Source organism: Vulpes vulpes, chromosome 1 (assembly GCF_048418805.1).
Source record: "Vulpes vulpes isolate BD-2025 chromosome 1, VulVul3, whole genome shotgun sequence".
NCBI lineage: Eukaryota > Metazoa > Chordata > Mammalia > Carnivora > Canidae > Vulpes > Vulpes vulpes.
Window position 1 is genome coordinate 53,160,662 of NC_132780.1, and position 20,100 is coordinate 53,180,761.

Below are 20,100 nucleotides of genomic sequence, written 5' to 3' on the forward strand. Positions count from 1 at the left end.
CCAGCCCGAGGGAGCCGCGGTCAAGCCTGAGCCTCCACGGTGAGCGGAAAGCGACGCCAGCCCTCGTCACAGAGCACGTGGCCGCGCCTGGGCACACAGTCTCCAGAGAGGAAGGGCTCGGCCCCCCGAGCTGGGGCATCCGGGCGACGGCACTGCGACAGCGGTGGGGGCGCACGGGACACGGCTCCCCAGGGCCCGCGCCACACCCGGCAGAGGCCACGCCGCACATGCGAGGAGTCGAAGATGGGGTTCATGCAGCCTGGCTTTTTTTTTCCCTGACATTTGTTCATGAGCAACACACAGAGAGGGACAGAGGCCCAGGCCGAGGGAGAAGCAAATCCCCGCGGGGAGCCCGACGGGACTCGATCCCGGGACCCCGGGGTCACAGCCTGGGCCCAAGGCAGACGCCCAGCCGCTGGGTCCCCCAGGAGCCTCTACACACCCTCTCTTAGAGAGTCACAGAAAGGTGTGTTTGAAAAAGGTAAGAGAATACATTAAGAAAAACAAGTATGTGAGTCAAAAAAATGAAATACGACATAGTCCGTCAGCAAAAGAGCAGTTTCAGAATGCAAGGTTGGGACGAGGCCCCGAGTAGAAGCGCCCAGATTACCAGGGCCGGTGCTAGGTGGTAGGTAAAACAGGTCAAGGGGAAAAAAGGGCTTAAAAAATACACTTGGGCCTTTAACAGAAACGTCAGACTCCTCGGAGCACTTGTGAATGTACGTTACGATGAGCGCAGAAAATTAAAAAAAAAAAAAAGCAAGACACAAGAAATTACCAACTCCAGGAAAACCAAAATGTCCTAAGAAAAAGACTACTTTGCTCAGCAGTGAACAATGCTCATTTACTTAAACTAACATGAACACGGAACATTGAGAAAAAAATTCTTTAAATGAAATGACTACCGAAATGGTAAAGGGAAGGGACGGGTGTGGCCAAGAGCTTGATCCTAAATGATCCAAACGGGAAGGAAGGAAATCAGACCTAAAATTGACAGGTTGAGAAATAGCAGGACACAGACCCCCAAAACGTAAGGAGGAGGGCAAAAACATTCCGCTTGTCTTCCTGCAGCGTCTGATGAAATACGTGAACGTCCTAAACATTTCAACTATAATAACTCAAAGAAGGTGGATCTTGCTCAGCTGAAGAACTGATTTCGTCCCTAAGAAAATACTAAGGTACGGGAATGCCTCAGTCCCTAGAGGCTCTTCCTTCCCGGAACACGAAGAGGCACGTTCTTGCTGCATCATCTCCCGTAGGATTAGAAAAAGTCCTACTAATAAAAGCTTTTGATATTCTCAGGAGCCTCTGATGAATCCTACACCTGGGTCACTGTCACCTGCTCACTGACCTTCCAGAGATTTCAAGAACACACAGGGATTTGCTCAGTGGTTCACCTTTAGCTATAAAAATCACACCACAAGCTGTGAAAAGAAAACTGTCAACTACACACCCTATAACCGGATCTTTTCTGGGTGTTAAACCACCAGACGCTGTGTTGGAAAGAGAACTCAGCCAGAAGCAAAAAGAGCTGGAATCCAGTCCGCACTTGTCCGACCCGCTCCCTGTCCTCCCTACCCATTCTGGAGTCTTCGCCCTCAGCTGGCCAAAATTCTCTCGCATGTAAAATCAGAGCTCATCTACTTTATTTATTTTTTTTTATGGAAGTAATCCCATGTATTCCTGAAACCAGGTAATTAAAAAGAAAACCAGGGGGATCCCTGGGTGGCTCAGTGGTTTGGCACCTGCCTTTGGCCCAGGGCACGATCCTGGGGTCCCAGGATCAAGTCCCGCGTCGGGCTCCCTGCATGGAGCCTGCTTCTCCCTCTGCCTAGGTCTCTGACTCTCTCTCTCTCTCTCTCTCTCTCTATCATAAATAAATAAATAAATCTTTAAAAAAATTAAAATTAAAAATAATAAGAAAATCTAATCATTTATAATTATAAAAAATCATTCATAGTCACTCCTAATCCTAGGACCCCAGGAGAAGCACTGTCATTATTTTGGCCAGTTTCTTTCCATAATAGTCTTTCAAAACACAATACCAGGGGATCCCTGGCTGGCGCAGCTGTTTGGTGCCTGCCTTTGGTCCAGGGCGCGATCCTGGAGACCCGGGATCGAATCCCACGTCGGGCTCCCGGTACATGGAGCCTGCTTCTCCCTCTGCCTATGTCTCTGCCTCTCTCTCTCTCTCTCTATCATAAATAAATAAAAATTAAAAAAAACAACAACAACAACAAAAAAAAAATACAATACCAGACATCATACACAGAATAGTACATCTGGGGCTTTTCACTTGCCAATATTGAATATTTAACATCATACAGATAGACCAGTAATTTATTTCACCTATATCCTACTGTGGCTGTTCCTCAGCGTAAATGCTGTAAGCAGTACGGCTCTATTTTCCTCGTAGTCCTTATCTTTGCAAATTCCCCTTTGGTTCATTGTTAATACAAATCCCTAGAATCGAAATTCTTGAAATAAAGGGTAAGCTACGTTCAAGACTTTTGATCCCTTAACCAAACTGCTTTTTAGAAAGGGCCGAGACACTTTATGTTCCTACCAGGCATGTAAGAGAATAAACTTTTCATGCACCCAAATGAAAACACACATTTTTTTTTCTATTCTGACCAATTTGATTATTAAAAATAATATTTTGCTTAGTTCTACATTTCCTTGATCACTTAAAAAAAATATTCTAGTCCTACAATACTCTAATAGATTTAATGATTCACATTATCACACCAAGGACAAGTAACAGGAAAATGTACTCAAGAAGATTAACCGGCCCTCCATTATTTATAATTTCTAAAATCTTGTATGATTATATAATCTTTTTTTTTTAAGATTTTATTCATTTATTCATGAGAGACACAGAGAGAGAGAGAGGCAGAGACCCAGGCAGAGGGAGAAGCAGGCTCCATGCAGGGAGACCCTGGGGTCACACCCTGGGGCAAAGGCAGGGGCTGAACCGCTAAGCCCCCCAGGGATCCCTGATTACATAATCTTAAAAATACTGAATCAAGCAGTGAAATTCCTATTATACACATTATTCCACATTATGCAACACATGCTATAATTTTTCATGCTATAATTTTTTATATATTCTCTAATTAGAGATAGCTGAATATATGATTTTTTTTTTTAAGAGCTTAAGTTTAGAATCCGAGAGCCAAGGAGTGTGACTTCGCTCCGCGTTAACTCCTGACCTCTTCCCAGGCCTCGGCTTCAGATAGAAGAATAGTGACCCCAGCCTCCTGCACGGTCATCGCCACCAGTGTCGGACCACGGGAGGACACTGCCACCCGTAAACACCACGGAAAGGTGACACCTTGTTTCTACCGCCGTCTTCATTCACAGAGAGACTCCAGACGCCGCAGGGAGGCCCCACTTGGTGCCTGCACACCCCTGCACCCCCCACTGCCCCCCGAGATGCCCGGTCGGCTTCCCCTGCCGGGACTGTTGCTCTTGACTCGACTGCACTTCTGTGCCGCTCTTCTGAAGGTCACCTCCCCTTCAGCCCCATCGGGACCGCTAAGGGGATGCGGCCCCGGGGCCTGCAGCGACAGGCTACTAGGGACCAGACTCCTGACATTCCGAGCGAGGGCCAGAGGGCGAAGGCAGGACACGCGACCTCCCGAACTGACGGCGGGCACGAACCCGAGAGCCTCCCGCGCCGCTCCGCTCTCAGCCTCGGGTCTTAGGGGCTCAACGGCCGCACTTCGCGAGTCCGGGCTCTACTGATGGCTCCTGACACCTCGGCAGCAACAGACCAGACGAAACCCCAGCGGGGAACACTCACTTTTATTCGGTGGTCATCCGTGTCTGCAACTGTCGCGACTCTAATAAACACAGGATTTCTTTTGTCTATGACTTCAAGCTTCATTTTTTTCTGGAATCCATGCGGAGGTTTCTGTGGTAGAGAAAAGACGACAGGGTAAGATCCGGAGCAAGCGAGGGTGGGCTGAGCCGCACAGACGCAAGGCGGGGTCAGAGAACTACCTCAAACCCGGAGTCCCCACAGCAGCCCTGGACCCCACCCTCCCCGTCAGAAACCTCAATCCCGAGCTCCGGCCAAAGCCTGGGGCAACAGAAGCCAGGCGGCAACTGGCCACAGGAGCAAACAGAAAGCACGAGATCTTCAGATAAAATTCAAAACCTTGTGGTTGTTTGATTAGCCAGAGGGAAGGCAAGAGGTTTTCTCATGAGTTAGAAGGAGGTGTCTCAGCAAAACCCAACAAGCATAAAAATAGCCTATAAAGAGAGAGAGGAACGAACTTTAAAGTGACACAGAGAAATGACACAGAGATTAGAAATGGTCACGAGACCAAGCAGAAGATGGATCTTTAAAAAAAAGAAACGAAAATAAATAAATAAATAAATAAATAAATAAATAAATAAATAAATAAGAAAAAAGTAAATAAATAAAAAGAAAAAAAGAAAAAGAAACGAGGCCATGCAAGATGGAATCGGCCCGTAAGAGTGGGACTGAGCAGGGGGCAGCGTCCATCCTACATCTGAGCCGCCTGTGCCTCGTGCTCAGCACAAGCCTGGAAACCTCCGACAAGGCGACAAGCTGTAGAAGGCAAGGTGACGGCCAGGTTAGGCAAGTTGCCCCCCTTCTGGAAAGTGGGTGCAACAAAACTCGGGCCCTGAAAATGAAGTGTGAAAACTCTGTGAAAGAGAAAAAACAATCACAGTGCAAGGGCCCTGAGGCCACACTGGAGAAAGCAGAGGCATCAACTCAACGGGAGACAGGAGACTGAGGCTGAGTGATGGGATCCCGTCCAAAGCAAAGTGCAATGCGCGTCTTCTAGGGAGTCTAGGAAAAAGAGCGCCTCACTCTATTTGTTCTTAATTCCTAGGTTTACGATCAGATGGACTTATGCACATTCTTTTATGTTGCTTTTCTTCATGTAATATACTTTTTTCTCCCCAAAATTTTTGATGTGCTTTTCTATATTTGGGCCCACACTTCTAATTAACTCCATCATTAAAAACTCTAGCAATTTATACCTGAGAAAATCACTCTTAAAGACAAACATTGTTTATGATAGACTGTGCGTCATCAAAACTATCTTTGAGATATTTAATGATTTTTCCTTGAATTTACAGAAAAATAGAAATTATAAAGGAAGTTGTTAGAGATTCAAAAAAAAAAATTAAATACATTTCATTACTTATTCTTCCCTTGCAAAGAAATGAGGTTTACTTTGAATCTTAACAAAGGTTAAGATTATAAGATTATAAAACTTAACAGTTTTATGTTAAGATGCAATGACTCTGGTTAGAAAGTTACTATAACAAAAGCAGGTGACCTTGTATTTTGATGATTAAACATGTGGGTTGAGAGCGTGAAACTTAGCATCTCAGCTTGCCATAAACAAATCCAAAGCAATTGTTTAAAACAATTTTCATCAGAAAATATCCTGTCTTTTTTCAGTTTCTCAGAGTATCTAGCTGGAAAAACAGAAGTTTGCCGTAAGATCGCAACTCATTCCATAACAACTCAAGCAGAATTTTCTTTTTCCAAGGAGATAAGACCAAGGTGAAAATTTTCCAAGGAGACAAGACCAAGGTGAAAATACTTTCTGGATGCAAACAGCAAAAACCCCAGTAACAATTTTGACTTTCAAAATTGTGAGAGGTCAAAAACCTGTCCTGTGGTCTTGTTTCCCTCCCCTTCCTAGTCCGGCTCGCTAGTACTAGCTCTTTCTGTTCTTAAATGTCAATGAATGAACACTCTTGTTGACACAAATTAATCAAAAAGTGTAAAACAGATTAACTCACCACTTTGAAAGCTCTTGCAGGGGCAGGTAAAGAATTGGTTTCTTCTAAGTATTTATCCCAAGAAAAATGTTTCACATTTGGATAACCTAAGAAAGAAAGAAGTAAATCCTGTCAGGTTTAACCAAAATGATAGTGAGAACCATAAACGGACCTGTAAAATTATGATATATTGTTATTATGACCTACAAAATTATGTTCATATTCCACATAACTTTGAACACACCCAGAACAAATTATAATAATTACATTGCTTTCATCTTGATCATGACTCCTCTACTACCTTTTTTAAAAAAAAATTTTTAAAAATTTTATTTATTTGTGAGAGACATAGAGAGAGGCAGAGACACAGGCAGAGGGAGAAGCAGGCTCCATGCAGGGAGCCCGACGGGGGACTCGATCCCGGGACCCCAGGGTCACAACCTGAGCCAAAGGCAGACGCTCAACCACTGAGCCCCCCAGGGATTCCTCTTCTATTACCTTTTAAATAAGAATTTAACATATAGGTAGGTGTATAATTTATATTCTCAGGTAAGTCTCATATACAGATACACACAAACCAAAGTACCCTGTAACGTCCAATTCTACTCCTACTAATCTAGGAAAATCTCATGTGCAAACAATGCACAGCTGCTTAACATAAAAATGTAAAAACAAGCCTATAAACCATAATATACAAAATGTGTAAATATGTATATTATACATAATATATATAGTACATATGGAATAGAAAGCATTTAGTAAAAATGAATGAGGCAGATTTACATAAGCTAAAATATGATATATTCCAGACAATGTCATCATATTGTTAGGTCAAACAACCAAAATCAAGTCATGGTATAGTATTTTCTTTTTAAGATTTTATTATATCTTTAGGGAGAGAGTGTGAGTGGAGAGAGAGGCAGAGGGGGAGGAAGTGGGAAAAGGAGAGACTAATTGATAGCGGACTCTGGGTGCCGAGCTCTGAGCCTGAGGGGGGCTCGATCTCATGACCCTGAGATCATGACCGGAGCTGAAACCAAGACTCAGATGCTCAACCAACTGAACCACCCAAGTGCCCCAGTCATGTAAGAGTATTAATAAAACATGTAGAAATAACTATTCCTCTTTCCTCCTGACCCCATGTTTTCCCTCTGAGTCCAAAATCCATTAGGTAGGCATGAGCAGGAATTAACAGTGGCTCAGAGGCATGGGAAATTGGCCAATAAAGAGGATTGAAAACATAAGTAAATATACTGAGATACAGGAAGGCGGGTCTCTCACTGGCCATAAAAAGAAGTATAAATAGACAAAGTATGAAACTGGAATAAACTGAGGGGTCTTGGCTAATGATACAAACTCATTGTTTTCAATGTCTAAACAGATACAGAAACATACATAATTTTTTAATACTTTCGCATGGATGCACTTCCTAACTCTATCCTCTGAGAGACTGAAGTAGCATCAGCCCACAGCAAGGAGCACATCTATTGCTTAGATGGGAGTCTGAACAAGGGAAAGTACAAGATAAGCCTAGCTGTGCCAGAAAGTAGGAAGTTCTCGAAAAATGATTAGAACACATCAAAGGACATAGTAACCAGCTTAAAGGGACTCCCACTGGCCAAATCTGAGAAAATCTGGACCTAAAAATAAATAATACTGGTTACAGATTATAACCCATGGATAAAAACAATAAGAGACAAATAAATTAACTGAATGGATAAATGGGAAGATGCGAAAGCTATTCTTTGCAGAAGAATACCAACTAATTATGCACAAGGAATAAAAAAAATTAGCATTTAGCAGCTGTCAAAATAGTAACTCAGACTAGAAATATCAACAGATGTTAAAAGTAGTGAGCAGGCAGCCCCGGTGGCGCAGGGGTTTAGTGATGCCTGCAAGCCGGGGCATGATCCTGGAGCCCCGGGATTGAGTCCCACGTCGGGCTCCCTGCATAGAGCCTGTGTTCTGCCTGTGTATCTGCCTGTGTCTCTGCCTCTCTGTGTGTGTGTCTCTCGTGAATAAATAAATAAAATCTTTAAAAAAAATTTAAAAATAAAAAAAGTAGTGAGTGACAATGGGGATGAAGTCCATGATAGTCATACAACCTCAAAGCATCTCCCCATGAGATACTAACAGGGAAAAAGTGACTGTTGGTGGAAACCCTGGCAAACACCATCTTTTTTTTCTTTTTTAAGATTTTTAAAATGCATTTATTTGAGAGAGAGAGAGAGAAAGGGAGAGAGAGCTTGCACATACAAGCTGGGGGGCGGGGGGTGGGCAACGGGGGGGAGAGAGAGAGGCCTCCAAGCAGAGCATGGACCCCGATCCAGGGCTCAATCCCAGGACCCAGGGATCATGCCCCAAGCTGAAATCAAGAGTCAGATGCTTAACTGACTGAGCCACTAGGCGCTCCTGGCCAACAGCACCTAGATCCATTAATGGTAAAAGATCAGTAGTGACAGGCATCCCGGGTGGCACAGCGGTTTAGCGCCGCCTTCAGCCCAAGGCGTGATCCTGGAGACCGGGGATCGAGTCCCACGTCAGGCTCCCTGCACGGAGCCTGCTTCTCCCTCTGCCTGTGTCTCTGCCCCTTCTCTCTGGGTCTCTCATGAATAAATAAATAAAATATTTTAAAAAAAAGATCAGTAGTGAGACATTTGTCATCAGTCCCCGAGAAGATGCAGCGACAACACAGCACTGCTTCTGTGACATTCCTGCCAAAACATATAACCTGGATCCAACCATGAGAGACACCAAGCATATCTAAATTAAGCAGCAAGCCACAAGACAACGAACCTGTGGGGCGCCCGGGGGGCTCAGTCAGTTGGGTACCTAACTTTGGCTCAGGTCATGATCTCGGGGTCCTGCGATCGAGCCTGGCATCAGGCTCCAACTTCAGTGGGGAGCCTGCTTCTCCCTCTGCCTCTCCCCTGGCTCATGTACCCACACACTCTCTCTCTCCCAAATAAATAAAATACCTAAAAAACAAAACAACCAAATGGCTAATCTGTTACCCTCCAACATACTGAGGTCGTGACAGTCAAGGAAAGCCCGACTGAAGGGGAGCAGAGGGACAGAACAACCCAGTGCAATGACTGACCCTCTTGGTACAAGTGGCATCATTTGACCAATGGATGAACTTCAATGGGTTTCTAGGTCAAGGGCATAGATGACTTCTGTACTATTTTTGCGACTTTTCTATACCTTTGAAGCTGTTTCAAAGTAAAAGTTTAAAGAGTAAGTATACAAACACATATTTCTCTGAATACAAACCTTTTACAACACATTTTTAAGGGCCCTATCCTGCAGTTTCAGTAATATTAAAGCTGACTGCACACACATGGAAGTTTGTGTACATAAAGGCAAAAAGATTTCTCTGGAGGAATCCCTGGGTGGCTCAGCGGTTGACCGTCTGCCTTCGGCCCAGGGCGTGACCCCGGGGTCCTGGAATCGAGTCCTGCATCGGGCGCCCTGCCTGGAGCCTGTGTCTCCCTCTGCCTGTGTCTCTGCCCCTCTCTCTGGGTCTCTCATGAATAAATAAGTAAAATCTTAAAAAAAAAAAAAAAAAGATTTTTCTGGGACAAAATCAAACTATTATGAGAAAGAATAGCCATTACCTCCATTTTCACTCTGAATTTTTCAGAACAGGCATGTATTAATGTACAACCAGATAATTCAAAATAAGATCATTTAAAAAGTCATGAAGACTCTAATTTTGGAAAAAGAACAGTAAGTATGCTACATATTTTGAAAAAAGCATGAACATGGGGTGTGTAGCAGGGCTCCTGGGGGGGTGGGGGGGACTGATCCATGAAGTGGTGAGAGTGGCACCTGCGCCGTTTCTTCGGGACCGAGAGTGACGGGGAGACTTCCAGACAGGACATCAGGAATGCAGCCAGGAGGCCACCCTTGGAGCTCGGGGACTGGAGAAAGAGCATCTTTCCTGTCGTGGGGCCGAGGACTGACCTCAGTACAGGCCCTGCAAACCGTTACTTGACAGGGTTTTGTTTTGTTTTGTTTTTTTCTAGCTTTTTTTGTATGTGTGTGAGGTGAAATAGCACATAAAATTTATCACTTTACCCATTTTTAGGTGTACAAGCAGTGGTGATAAGTATTCATTCTGCCCTGCTTGGTACTTTTGGATGTGACATTTGGATTCTTTTATATTTGTCAAAAAACTCATTCACTTGGGGAATATAAATAATAGTGAAAGGGAATAGAAGGGAAGGGAGAAGAGATGGGTAGGAAATATCAGAAAGGGAGACAGAACATAAAGGCTCCTAACTCTGGGAAACGAACTAGGGGTGGTGGAAGGGGAGGAGGGTGGGGGTGGGGGTGACTGGGTGGCGGGCACTGAGGGGGGCACTTGACGGGATGAGCACTGGGTGTTATTCTGTATGTTGGCAAATTGAACACCAATAAAAAATAACTTTATTATTAAAAAAATAAAAATAAAATAAAATAGAATGGCTAAAAAAAAAAAAAATTGTCAAAAAAGCTATGGCTTTGCTCTTCCACTGAGTTACAGAAGTCCATGGAGGGAGATGGAGGACTCGGTGATTCACCGGATACTCGAGGCAACGATGACGCCTTCCTTGCTCCATCCCTTCCCACGACCCTTCCCAGTGCCATGAAGACGGAACCAGAACCTACTGTTCACTGGTTCTCTGTTTACTGACCAGATTTTTGATTATGGCCATAAAGTTGCTAAAGAAGAAAAAAAAAAGGATCAATACCAAATTGGGAAACACACATGAATCCTCACAGCAACCTCGACGGCCAGAGGGGCACACGGGTGACTACGCGATCGGTATTCACCGGCTCGTGATGCGACGCAGACCCCAGGACACAGGAGTGCTCTACAGGAAAAAAGTCTTCCAGGCTGCACCACGTCTGAGCCACAAAAGCGTCGATATCCTACTTTAACACCTTACTGTTCGCGTTAAGGCTCCTGCATCTTCCCAACAGCTCCATAAATCAGTACAGAAAAAGGGGCTTTTGTGTTTTAACGCAGGAGGAAACTCAGAAAGCAGCGGGGACTCTCCCATCCCCAGGATGGTGGAAAGGGCTCCCTGGGTGAGGAAATGACCAGACACTAAGACATGGTACCACGGAACTGGAGACAAGGCCCCAGACGAAGTGAGCCGTCAGAAGGGAGTGAGAGGCACGTGCAGGAGGCCCAAGCTGAGCCTCTGCTGCTCCACACTGCTGGCAACGTCCACGCATCAGCCCCAAGCAGACCAAGGAGCTGCCCTTTGCCTGTGACGACAGAAGCTGTCATCACTCACAAAAGTCCCCATGAGAAGAATCAAGAATCAATATTGTGAAAATGTCAATGTTACCCAGGGCAATTTACACGTTCAGTGCAATCCCTATCAAAATACCATGGACTTTCTTCAGAGAGTTAGAACAAATTATTTTAAGATTTGTGTGGAATCAGAAAAGACCCCGAATAGCCAGGGGAATTTTAAAAAAGAAAACCATATCTGGGGGCATCACAATGCCAGATGTCAGGCTGTACTACAAAGCTGTGGTCATCAAGACAGTGCGGTACTGGCACAAAAACAGACACATAGATCAATGGAACAGAATAGAGAACCCAGAAGTGGACCCTGAACTTTATGGTCAACTAATATTCGCAAAGCAGAAAAGACTATCCACTGGAAGAAAGACAGTCTCTTCAATAAATAGTGCTGGGAAAATTGGACATCCACATGCAGAAGAATGAAACTAGACCACTCTCTTACACCAGACACAAAGATAGACCCAAAATGGATGAAAGATATAAATGTGAGATAAGATTCCATCAAAATCCTAGAGGAGAACACAGGCAACACCCTTTTTGAACTCGGCCACAGTAACTTCTTGCAAGATACATCCACGAAGGCAAAAGAAACAAAAGCAAAAATGAACTATTGGGACTTCATCCAGCTAAGAAGCTTCTGCACAGCAAAGGATACAGTCAACAAAACTCAAAGACAACCTACAGAATGGGAGAAGATATTTGCAAATGACGTATCAGATAAAGGGCTAGTTTCCAAGGTCTATAAAGAACTTATTAAACTCAACAGCAAAGAAACAAACAATCCAATCATGAAATGGGCAAAAGACATGAACAGAAATCTCTCAGAGGAAGACACAGACATGGCCAACACGCACATGAGAAAATGCTCTGCATCACTTGCCATCAGGGAAATACAAATCAAAACCACAATGAGATACCACCTCACACCAGTGAGAATGGGGAAAATTAACAAGGCAGGAAACAACAAATGTTGGAGAGGATGCGGAGAAAAGGGAACCCTCTTACACTGTTGGTGGGAATGTGAACTGGTGCAGCCACTCTGGAAAACTGTGTGGAGGTTCCTCAAAGAGTTAAAAATAGACCTGCCCTACGACCCAGCAATTGCACTGCTGGGGATTTATCCCCAAGATACAGATGCAGTGAAACGCTGGGACACCTGCACCCTGATGTTCATAGCAGCAATGTCCACAATAGCCAAACTGTGGAAGGAGCCTCGGTGTCCATCAGAAGATGAATGGATAAAGAAGCTGTGGTCTCTGTATACAATGGAATATTACTCAGCCATTAGAAACGACAAATACCCACCATTTGCTTCCACGTGGATGGAACTGGAGGGTATTATGCTGAGTGAAGTAAGTCAATCGGAGAAGGACAAACATTATATGGTCTCATTCATTTGGAGAATATAAATAATAGTGAAAGGGAATAAAGGGGAAAGGAGAAAAAATGAGTAGGAAATATCAGAAAGGGAGACAGAACATGAAGACTCCTAACTCTGGGAAATGAACTAGGGGTGGTGGAAGGGGAGGTGGGCGGGGGGTGGGGGTGACCGGGTGACGGGCACTGAGGGGGGCACTTGGTGGGATGAGCACTGGGTGTTACGCTATATGTTGGCAAATTGAACACCAATAAAAAAAAAAAAAAAGTCCCCGTGAGTGACCACCTGCAGCACAGGGATGCTCCGCGTCAGCTGATGACCCTGCCTTCTCGGCCAGGTGGCAGCCACGGTGCCCTCAGGAGGCTGATGCACGTGAAGATACATAGGACGGTCATTTACCAGCAGTCACACTGTTCCCTGCCAGGGAGCGAGGGAGGGAGCTGAGAAGGGCCCATGGGACCGGGGCGGACGGCGAGGCAGCCGAAGCTGCAGAGCACAGAGAAGCGGTCCTACCAGCAGACGGGCAAGGTCTATTTTGGAACCAACAACCCGAAAGAAAACGGGAGAGTGAGTATGTGAGCTCCCATCCAGGTCATGAAGGGAACATACCTGCAGCCTCAAGTTCCCCCTTAACCGTGAACACTGTGCCTTCGTCAGAATCAACTCACACATGGGGTCAAGCCTCCATCCGCAAACGCTGCCCCCAAGGCCATTCCCCTTATTCATTAAAGCTTCAGACAATGCCCTTCTGCCACATGATAAATTTAAATGCCTATTCACCTATTCACATAAGGTCTAGAAATGAATTTCAACTTGAGAAATAGAAGATGTTTGGAAAAAGAACTTTTTGGGGCGCCTGGGGGGCTCAGTCGGCGAAGCGTCTGCCTTGGGTTCAGGTCATGATCCTGGGGTCCTGGGTCCAGCCCCGTGTGGGGCTCCCTGCTCCTCAGAGCGTCTGCTCCTCCCTCTCCCTCTGCCCCACCCCACGCCCACACACGTGTGCACTCTCTTTCTCTCAAATGAAACTTCTGAAATAAATAAATAGATAAATACATACAAATAAGAACGAACTTATTTTCCAAAGAAGACAACCCCTGATACTGTCAGGGACTCAGCCACTGCGTAGACCTCCGGGGCATCAGAGGCAGCAGACCCCGGCCTGCAGGCTTTGCACATGAAGCCTTACCCCAGCACAACCGCATGCAATCGGGGCTGCCTTCGTGCTAAAACCGAACTGAGTAGGTGTGCCAGAGAGTGCACGGACTCCCGCGCCAAAAATACGAACTCTCTGGCCCCAGGCAGAAAGGGTTCGTGGACTCCTGATGTATATGAAGAAGGATACGAGGCACAAAATGCACACAAACCTGGCGGAGTAATGAGTGTTCTCCTGTGCTCCTTACACCAGCCGACGGGGTGGATGTGCGGACTCGAAGCTTCACACCTGTAGGGCATGTAAATCACAAAACCATTAATTATCGGGATAAATTCTGAAATACAAATAAATAATGCGCATAAAATAGTCATCGTCACGAGCAAGCTGAAATTACCTCCGCACGTCTAACGGCAGACCTGCATGGGGCTGGAAGCTCCATCATCCATCTGTCCCCCCCTTTCATCTCCTCCCTGTCGTCTTTGCTTTGGCCAAGCACATATTTCCATAAGACCTTCAATCACTCTGCCTATGCGGCATCTGATTCCTTGCTCCTAATCAAACTCGATCTATGTATCTCTCATCTTCACAGGCAATGCATTTCATTCATTCGTTTGCTCCTTCCCTCATGCAAACACTGAGTGCCTACGGCACACCAGGCACTGGCACAGACGCCGAGGATGAGGATGCAGCAGCACGTACGACATGCACAAAGCTCCCGCTTCTGTGGGGTCCGCGATATACACGGGAGAGACGGGAAGTCAATGAACAAAATACGCAGTCTGGGGGCCCTGTTGGGCCCCCAGGACACAGACAGGTAGTGCAAGGAAGAAGCAGGGAGCAAAAGTGGAAAGGCAAGGTGGCCTCTCAGATAAGGGGACGGCTAAAGAAAGTGAAGGAAGAGAACCGAGCCACTCAGATACATTAAAAAAAAAAAAAAAAAAAAAAAAAAAAAAAAGGCCATTCCATGCAGAGGGAACAGCAGATAGGAAGGCCACGAGATGGGCGTCTCATGGCTGTCGGGAGCAGGCCTTACAGCCAAGGGAGTAACACCAGGAAGGGCCTTCGGGCATAGGGAGGTCTTGGGATTTTGCTCAGAATAAAGTAACATTTACTAGAACGTCACGCAGGGGGTTTTTAGGCAGAAGAGCAGCAGAATCGGATCTGTTTTGAAGTCATTGTTCCGACCGCTTTGCAGATAATTAACCACACTGGAGACGAGATGAGGCTGTTAGGAGGCTTTTGCCAGAGTTGATGGTGACCCAGACCGAAGTGTTGGTGGAAAAGAAGGTAAGAAGTGATCGTGTTTTCAGGTCTAGGTTTTAAAGGAAGAAGCGACAGGTGGATCTGCTGCAGAAGGTGAGGGGTGTGAAGAAGCCAAGGACGTCCCCAGCCCTGGGCTGCTGGGAGGAAGCGGGACCTCGTCCTGAGGTGGGCAGGCCGCCGACGCCATCTCTCGTGTTGCGTATGGTGAAGAGTCTGGCTCTCAACACGGGTTTGACCAACAGGTCAACAAGTCAGAGATCACGAGCATAAAAAATCTGGAGCTCGGAGACAAGAGCAAGGGAAAAAGCACACATGTGGGAGTCAGGAGCATGTGGGACGATATTTAAAGTTGTGAGCAGGGGTGAGGCCATCCAGAGAATGAGCAGAGACAGCAGGGGAGGGAGGAGGCAACGAAGTCCAAGACGCGATGTCTAGAATATAAGGGAAGGAAAGAAAGAAGGAAGAAATCAACGTGGACGCTGGATCCGAGAAGAGAAGAAATGAGACCTGATCCCGGGATGGACCAACGCAAAGGTCGTGGGCATTCCCGCGGGGCTGGAGCCGGAGACGGAGAAGGGAAGAAGCCAGAATAGGGTGGAGTGTTGTTTGGTTTTTTAACAAACAGACATACGTTCGCTTATTTATTTTAGGTGGGGGGCGGGGAGGAGCAGGGAGGGGGAGAAACGCAAGGAGACTGCACACCCAGGGATCCCATCCCATGATCCCAAGGTCACGACCTAAGCCGAAAGCAAGAATCGGACACTCATGCAGGGCCAGCCCGGCGCCCCCGGAATACGGCGGGTTTGAGAGAAAAACACGGGGACCGCGCACGGAGCCGGCCGGTAGAGGAGACACGCTTAGGAGTTGGTTTAAGAGGAAACCAAAGTGGGCAGCCCGGTGGCTCAGCGGTTAGCGCCGCCTTCAACCCAGGCCGTGACCCGGGGGTCCGGGGATCGAGTCCCCATCGGGCTCCCTGCATGGAGCCTGCTTCTCCCTCTGCCTGTGTCTCTGCCTCTCTCTGTGTCTCTATGAATAAATAAAATCATAAATAAATAAATAAATAAATAAATAAATAAAGTTTTAAGTAAACTCTAGCTCCTCCCCACCCCGCCCCGGCCCCGTGCGAGGTTCAAAGTCACAGCTGTGAGACCAGGAGTCGCACTCTGTACTGGCTGAGCAGGCCAGGCACCCTCCTCTGCACCATTTTTCAAGTTTAGCATTGCTTTAAGATAAAACGCTTTTAAACGATGGGAAGTCTGACTTCATTTACCCAGGACACACATGATGAGCCAGAGCAGCGCCACGGGCAGGGCGTTCTAGGGCCAGGGCTACAGGGGCCGGCAGAGAGCCCCGAGGCCCCTTCTCCCAGTGCTTGGACACGGACAGCAGGAACCCAGCCCCGCAGGATGGCCTGCTCACGCGGGGGCAGAAGCCGCTCAGGAGCAGGCCGGGCCGGGACCCCGCACAGCAGGGCCGGGACCCCGCGCCCCAGAGGGCAGGCTGCTGCAAGCGCATGGACGCTCTGCTGCCTCGGTCTTTTTCCTTGAGGACCAGGGAAGAAGGCTACTAGTGGAGACGGAGGCCCGGGCAGGGGTGAGGGCAGACAGGCGCGTGCTCTGGGCGTCGGGCGGGCCCGTGAGGAGGCAGTCCGGGTGGGGAGGCCCGCCAAGGCACGCGGTGCCATCCCGGAGCCCACGCAGCCGGCCGGGCACGGGCCTGAGGGAGGCGCACATGGAGTCCAACCGGGGCTGCGGCGTGGCCGGGGGCACAGTCCAAGGCAGTGGAGGCCACCGTTTGGAGGCGGCAGTTACGGCGCGAGACAGTGTCCCGGCACCTAGGACACTAGAGACACTAGAGACACGGCACAATGAAAATCTGTTAAAAAAAAAAAAAAAAAAAAAAACTGGTGGATCAGGTCCCATTGGCGTTCCCAAAGTCAAAGGGTACGATGGAGCTTAAAAAAAAATCAGGGGCCGCCCAGGTGGCTCATGGGTTTAGCGTTGCCTTTGGCCCAGGTCGTGACCCCAGGGTCCTGGGATCGAGTCCCACATCGGGCTCCCTGCATGGAGCCTGCTTCTCCCTCTGCCTATGTCTCTGCCTCTCTCTGTCTCTCTCATGAATAAATAAATAAAATCTTAAAAAAGAAAAAAAATCAGGGGATCCCTGGGTGGCGCAGTGGTTTAGCGCCTGCCTTTGGCCCAGGGCACGACCCTGGAGACCCAGGATCGAATCCCACACTCCCGGTGCATGGAGCCTGCTTCTCCCTCTGCCTGTGTCTCTGCCTCTCTCTCTCTCTCTCTCTGTGACTATCATAAATAAGTTTAAAAAAAAAAAAACAAAAAAAAATCAGGGCCAAATGGTCAAAATATCTAATGCATCATTAGCATATTCACGACTGTCAGGTTATATTATAAACAGACAAGCCTTAAACGAGGCAACCTCGCTCTCCCTGAGGATATTTAACCATGAAGAGTTCACCCTTGGGGAACACAGCTGGGGACTGTCGCTCTAAGGACCCCACAGAGCCACACCCAGTGGGTCGTCCTGAAACATCAGGGCACCTCAACCCCCCCCTCCCCGCCCCTGGGGGCGGAAAACTGTGGTCAGAGCATCTTATGACTAGTGAACGGCAAAGAACTTTCTAAAAAATGCTCCACGTGAAGGAGGTCAGTGCACGCTCGTGTCTTTTCAAACCAACTTTCAGATCAGTAGCCCTGGACAGCGTCAAGGGGAGCTGACACAGCCCCGACTTCACGTTGCTTTTTCTCAGGGTTATTTCAGTGAAAAATACCTTTAAATTTATAGTTGAACGCTCCTTCCTTTCTGTTGCTTTATTCACTTGTTATCTCCTGCCCCACACTTTTATTTCTCTTAATCTACGTATCAGGGTCACGCATACGTGTGTGTCATTGTTTTAGAAATGGGAAAGGAAAACGTGTACATTTCTTACAATGACGTAACTTCATAAAAGCTATTTTATTTATTTTTTTAAAGATTTTTATTTATTTATGCATGAGACACAGAAAGAGAGAGAGAGGCAGAGACCCAGGCAGAGGGAGAAGCAGGCTCCATGCAGGGAGCCCGACGCAGGACTGTATCTTGGGACCCCAAGGTCTCGCTCTGAGCCCAAGGCAGGCGCTCACCCGCTGAGCCCCCCAGGTGCCCTCATAAAGGTCATTTTAATACATGATTCCATAAAATGCATTCTGTTGAGGGAATGCAAACTGCAGCAGCCCCTGTGCAAAACAGCATGGAGGTCCCCCAAAACCACAAAATCAGAAACGGCACGCGACCCAGCAAGCCTGCCAGCGGGTGCTGACCCAAAAGGTGCAAACACCAGTTCACATGGCACCCCGCACCCCTGCTCATCACAGCACCCGCCGCGGCTGTCGCTGCGGACCCAGCAGGGAAGGCGGCGCGGCCAGACACACCCAGCCGTGAGGGGTGAGCCCGGCCTGTCGCAGCACGGCCGGACCCGGAGGGCACCTCGCCAGGCAGAGTAAACCAGTCTGGGAAAGGCAGAGACCACGTGACTTCACTTATGGGTGGAATTCAAGAGAAACAAAGGGGGAAATGGGGGCAGACGGAGAAACAGACTGTTGAGGATGGAGCCCAGAGTGCTGTCGGAGAGGAACAGGGATAGGGATGGGGCCGGGGCCAGGGATGGGGACGGGGACAGGGACAGGCCGGGACCAGGCCAGGGCCAGAGACGGGGCCGGGGCCAGGGCTGAGGACAGGGACAGGGACAGGGACGGGGGCCAGGCTGGGCCGGGGCCAGGGAGAGGACAGGGACGGGGCCGGGGCCGGGGACGGGGCTAGGGCCAGGAATGGGGTCAGGGTCCAGAACGGGCATAGGGCCAGGGCAGGCACGCTCATCCCAGGCGCCAAGCAAGGCACAGAGCCGGCTGGCTGCCTGCGACCGTTCCCTAGACAGCCAGGCCGTGCGGGGGTGACCGGCCGCGCCGCCTCTATTTCAGGGAAGTTCTTCTTTTATTTTAGGGAGAGACGTTCACTCACGTAGCCCATTAGTGATAAAAGAAAACACATGTGACGCCTGCCGAGCACCTCCCCTCCAGGCTGGACCTGGCGCCAGCGGTCTCTGCGGTCACCTGCCAGGCCCGCAGTAACCCGGGGACAGGGATGTTGCTAATTCTCTGATTTCACTGCATTTCTCTACAGATTGCAACTGAGGGAGACACCGCGGCGGGTCTTGGCTGCTGCTCCCGTTACCACGACTCTCCAGTAAGGTGCCAGCGTCCTGCGTGCTGGCCGGCGTCACCTCTGCCAGTCAACAGGCGGCTGCCCCGGCGGACAAAGAGCCCCGCTCCACGGGTCGCACCGACCCCGACCCCACAGCCACGGCACCTCGCGCAGAAGGAGGCTGCAGCCTGTGAAACTCCTCTGGCTGCTGCTCCTGCCAACAGCTCATCTCTTAGTCCCATCTAGTGTCCAAAAGCAGAAATGTAAGCAGAAAGGGACGGAATGACTGAACCAACGGCCGCGGAAGTTCCTAAGCTGCTGATCACCGTCCCTTCGTCTGGGTTTTCACAGGAGTCATCCGGGAAGTCCGGGCCAAACTTTTTTTTTTTCTGTTCAAGTCCATCAAGGGAGTGCCGGGGGGGCTCTGTCGGTTTTAAGCATCCGACGCTTGATTTTGGCTCAAGTCACTATCTCGGGGTCGTGAGGCTGAGGCCTCGTCCAGTCTGTGCTCGGCGGGGAGTCTCGGGGAGTCTCGGGGGGGCCCCTCTCCCCCCTGCCCTTCCCTCCGTCCATGCACGCTCACGTGCATATGCTTTTTCTCGCTCTCAAATAAATAAATAAATCTTAAAAAAACAAAAGGGGGTGCATTGCCCTGGTGAGCGCATATTATCCACAAAGGTCACTAGGATCCACTGAGACCCAGACTGGTAGACCGAGGGGCGGGGACGGACGGGAGAAACCACTCGCAGAAAACCCACATTTGTAACGGAGAAGGTGAGCGATGCTAAGATATCCGTTTTAGGGAGCAAGGTCGAATTCCCCGGGCCTTCCCGTGATGGGAAAGGGTGCCAGTTTGCTCAAGTCCCAGCCGGGCCCAGCCGGCCCTCCCCAGCCAGCCCTCCCGAGGGGCGCAGGTGGCAGCGAGGACCTGGGGCGGGACCTGGGGCGGGAGCCACATTCCCAGGAGCTCGCCCAGCACTGACCTTGGGTCTCCCCTCCAGCACCGATGCTCCCGGCCCCCTGCGGACA

At 48.5% G+C, this 20,100-nt stretch overlaps 1 protein-coding gene across 9 annotated transcripts in view; it reads right to left on the minus strand.

Annotated features, from left to right (window-relative positions):
• The window catches only part of L3MBTL3 (L3MBTL histone methyl-lysine binding protein 3), a 120,798-nt gene that overhangs the window by 44,710 nt on the left and 55,988 nt on the right, over positions 1-20,100 (minus strand). For all 9 annotated transcript variants that reach the window (XM_072764504.1, XM_026013385.2, XM_072764522.1 and 6 more), the window contains 3 exons: positions 13,820-13,896; positions 5,794-5,879; positions 3,806-3,916 (listed from right to left, as the gene is read on the minus strand). In XM_072764504.1, coding sequence (XP_072620605.1) covers positions 3,806-3,916; positions 5,794-5,879; positions 13,820-13,896 — 274 coding nt within the window. The remainder of the gene's footprint in view (positions 1-3,805; positions 3,917-5,793; positions 5,880-13,819; positions 13,897-20,100) is intronic.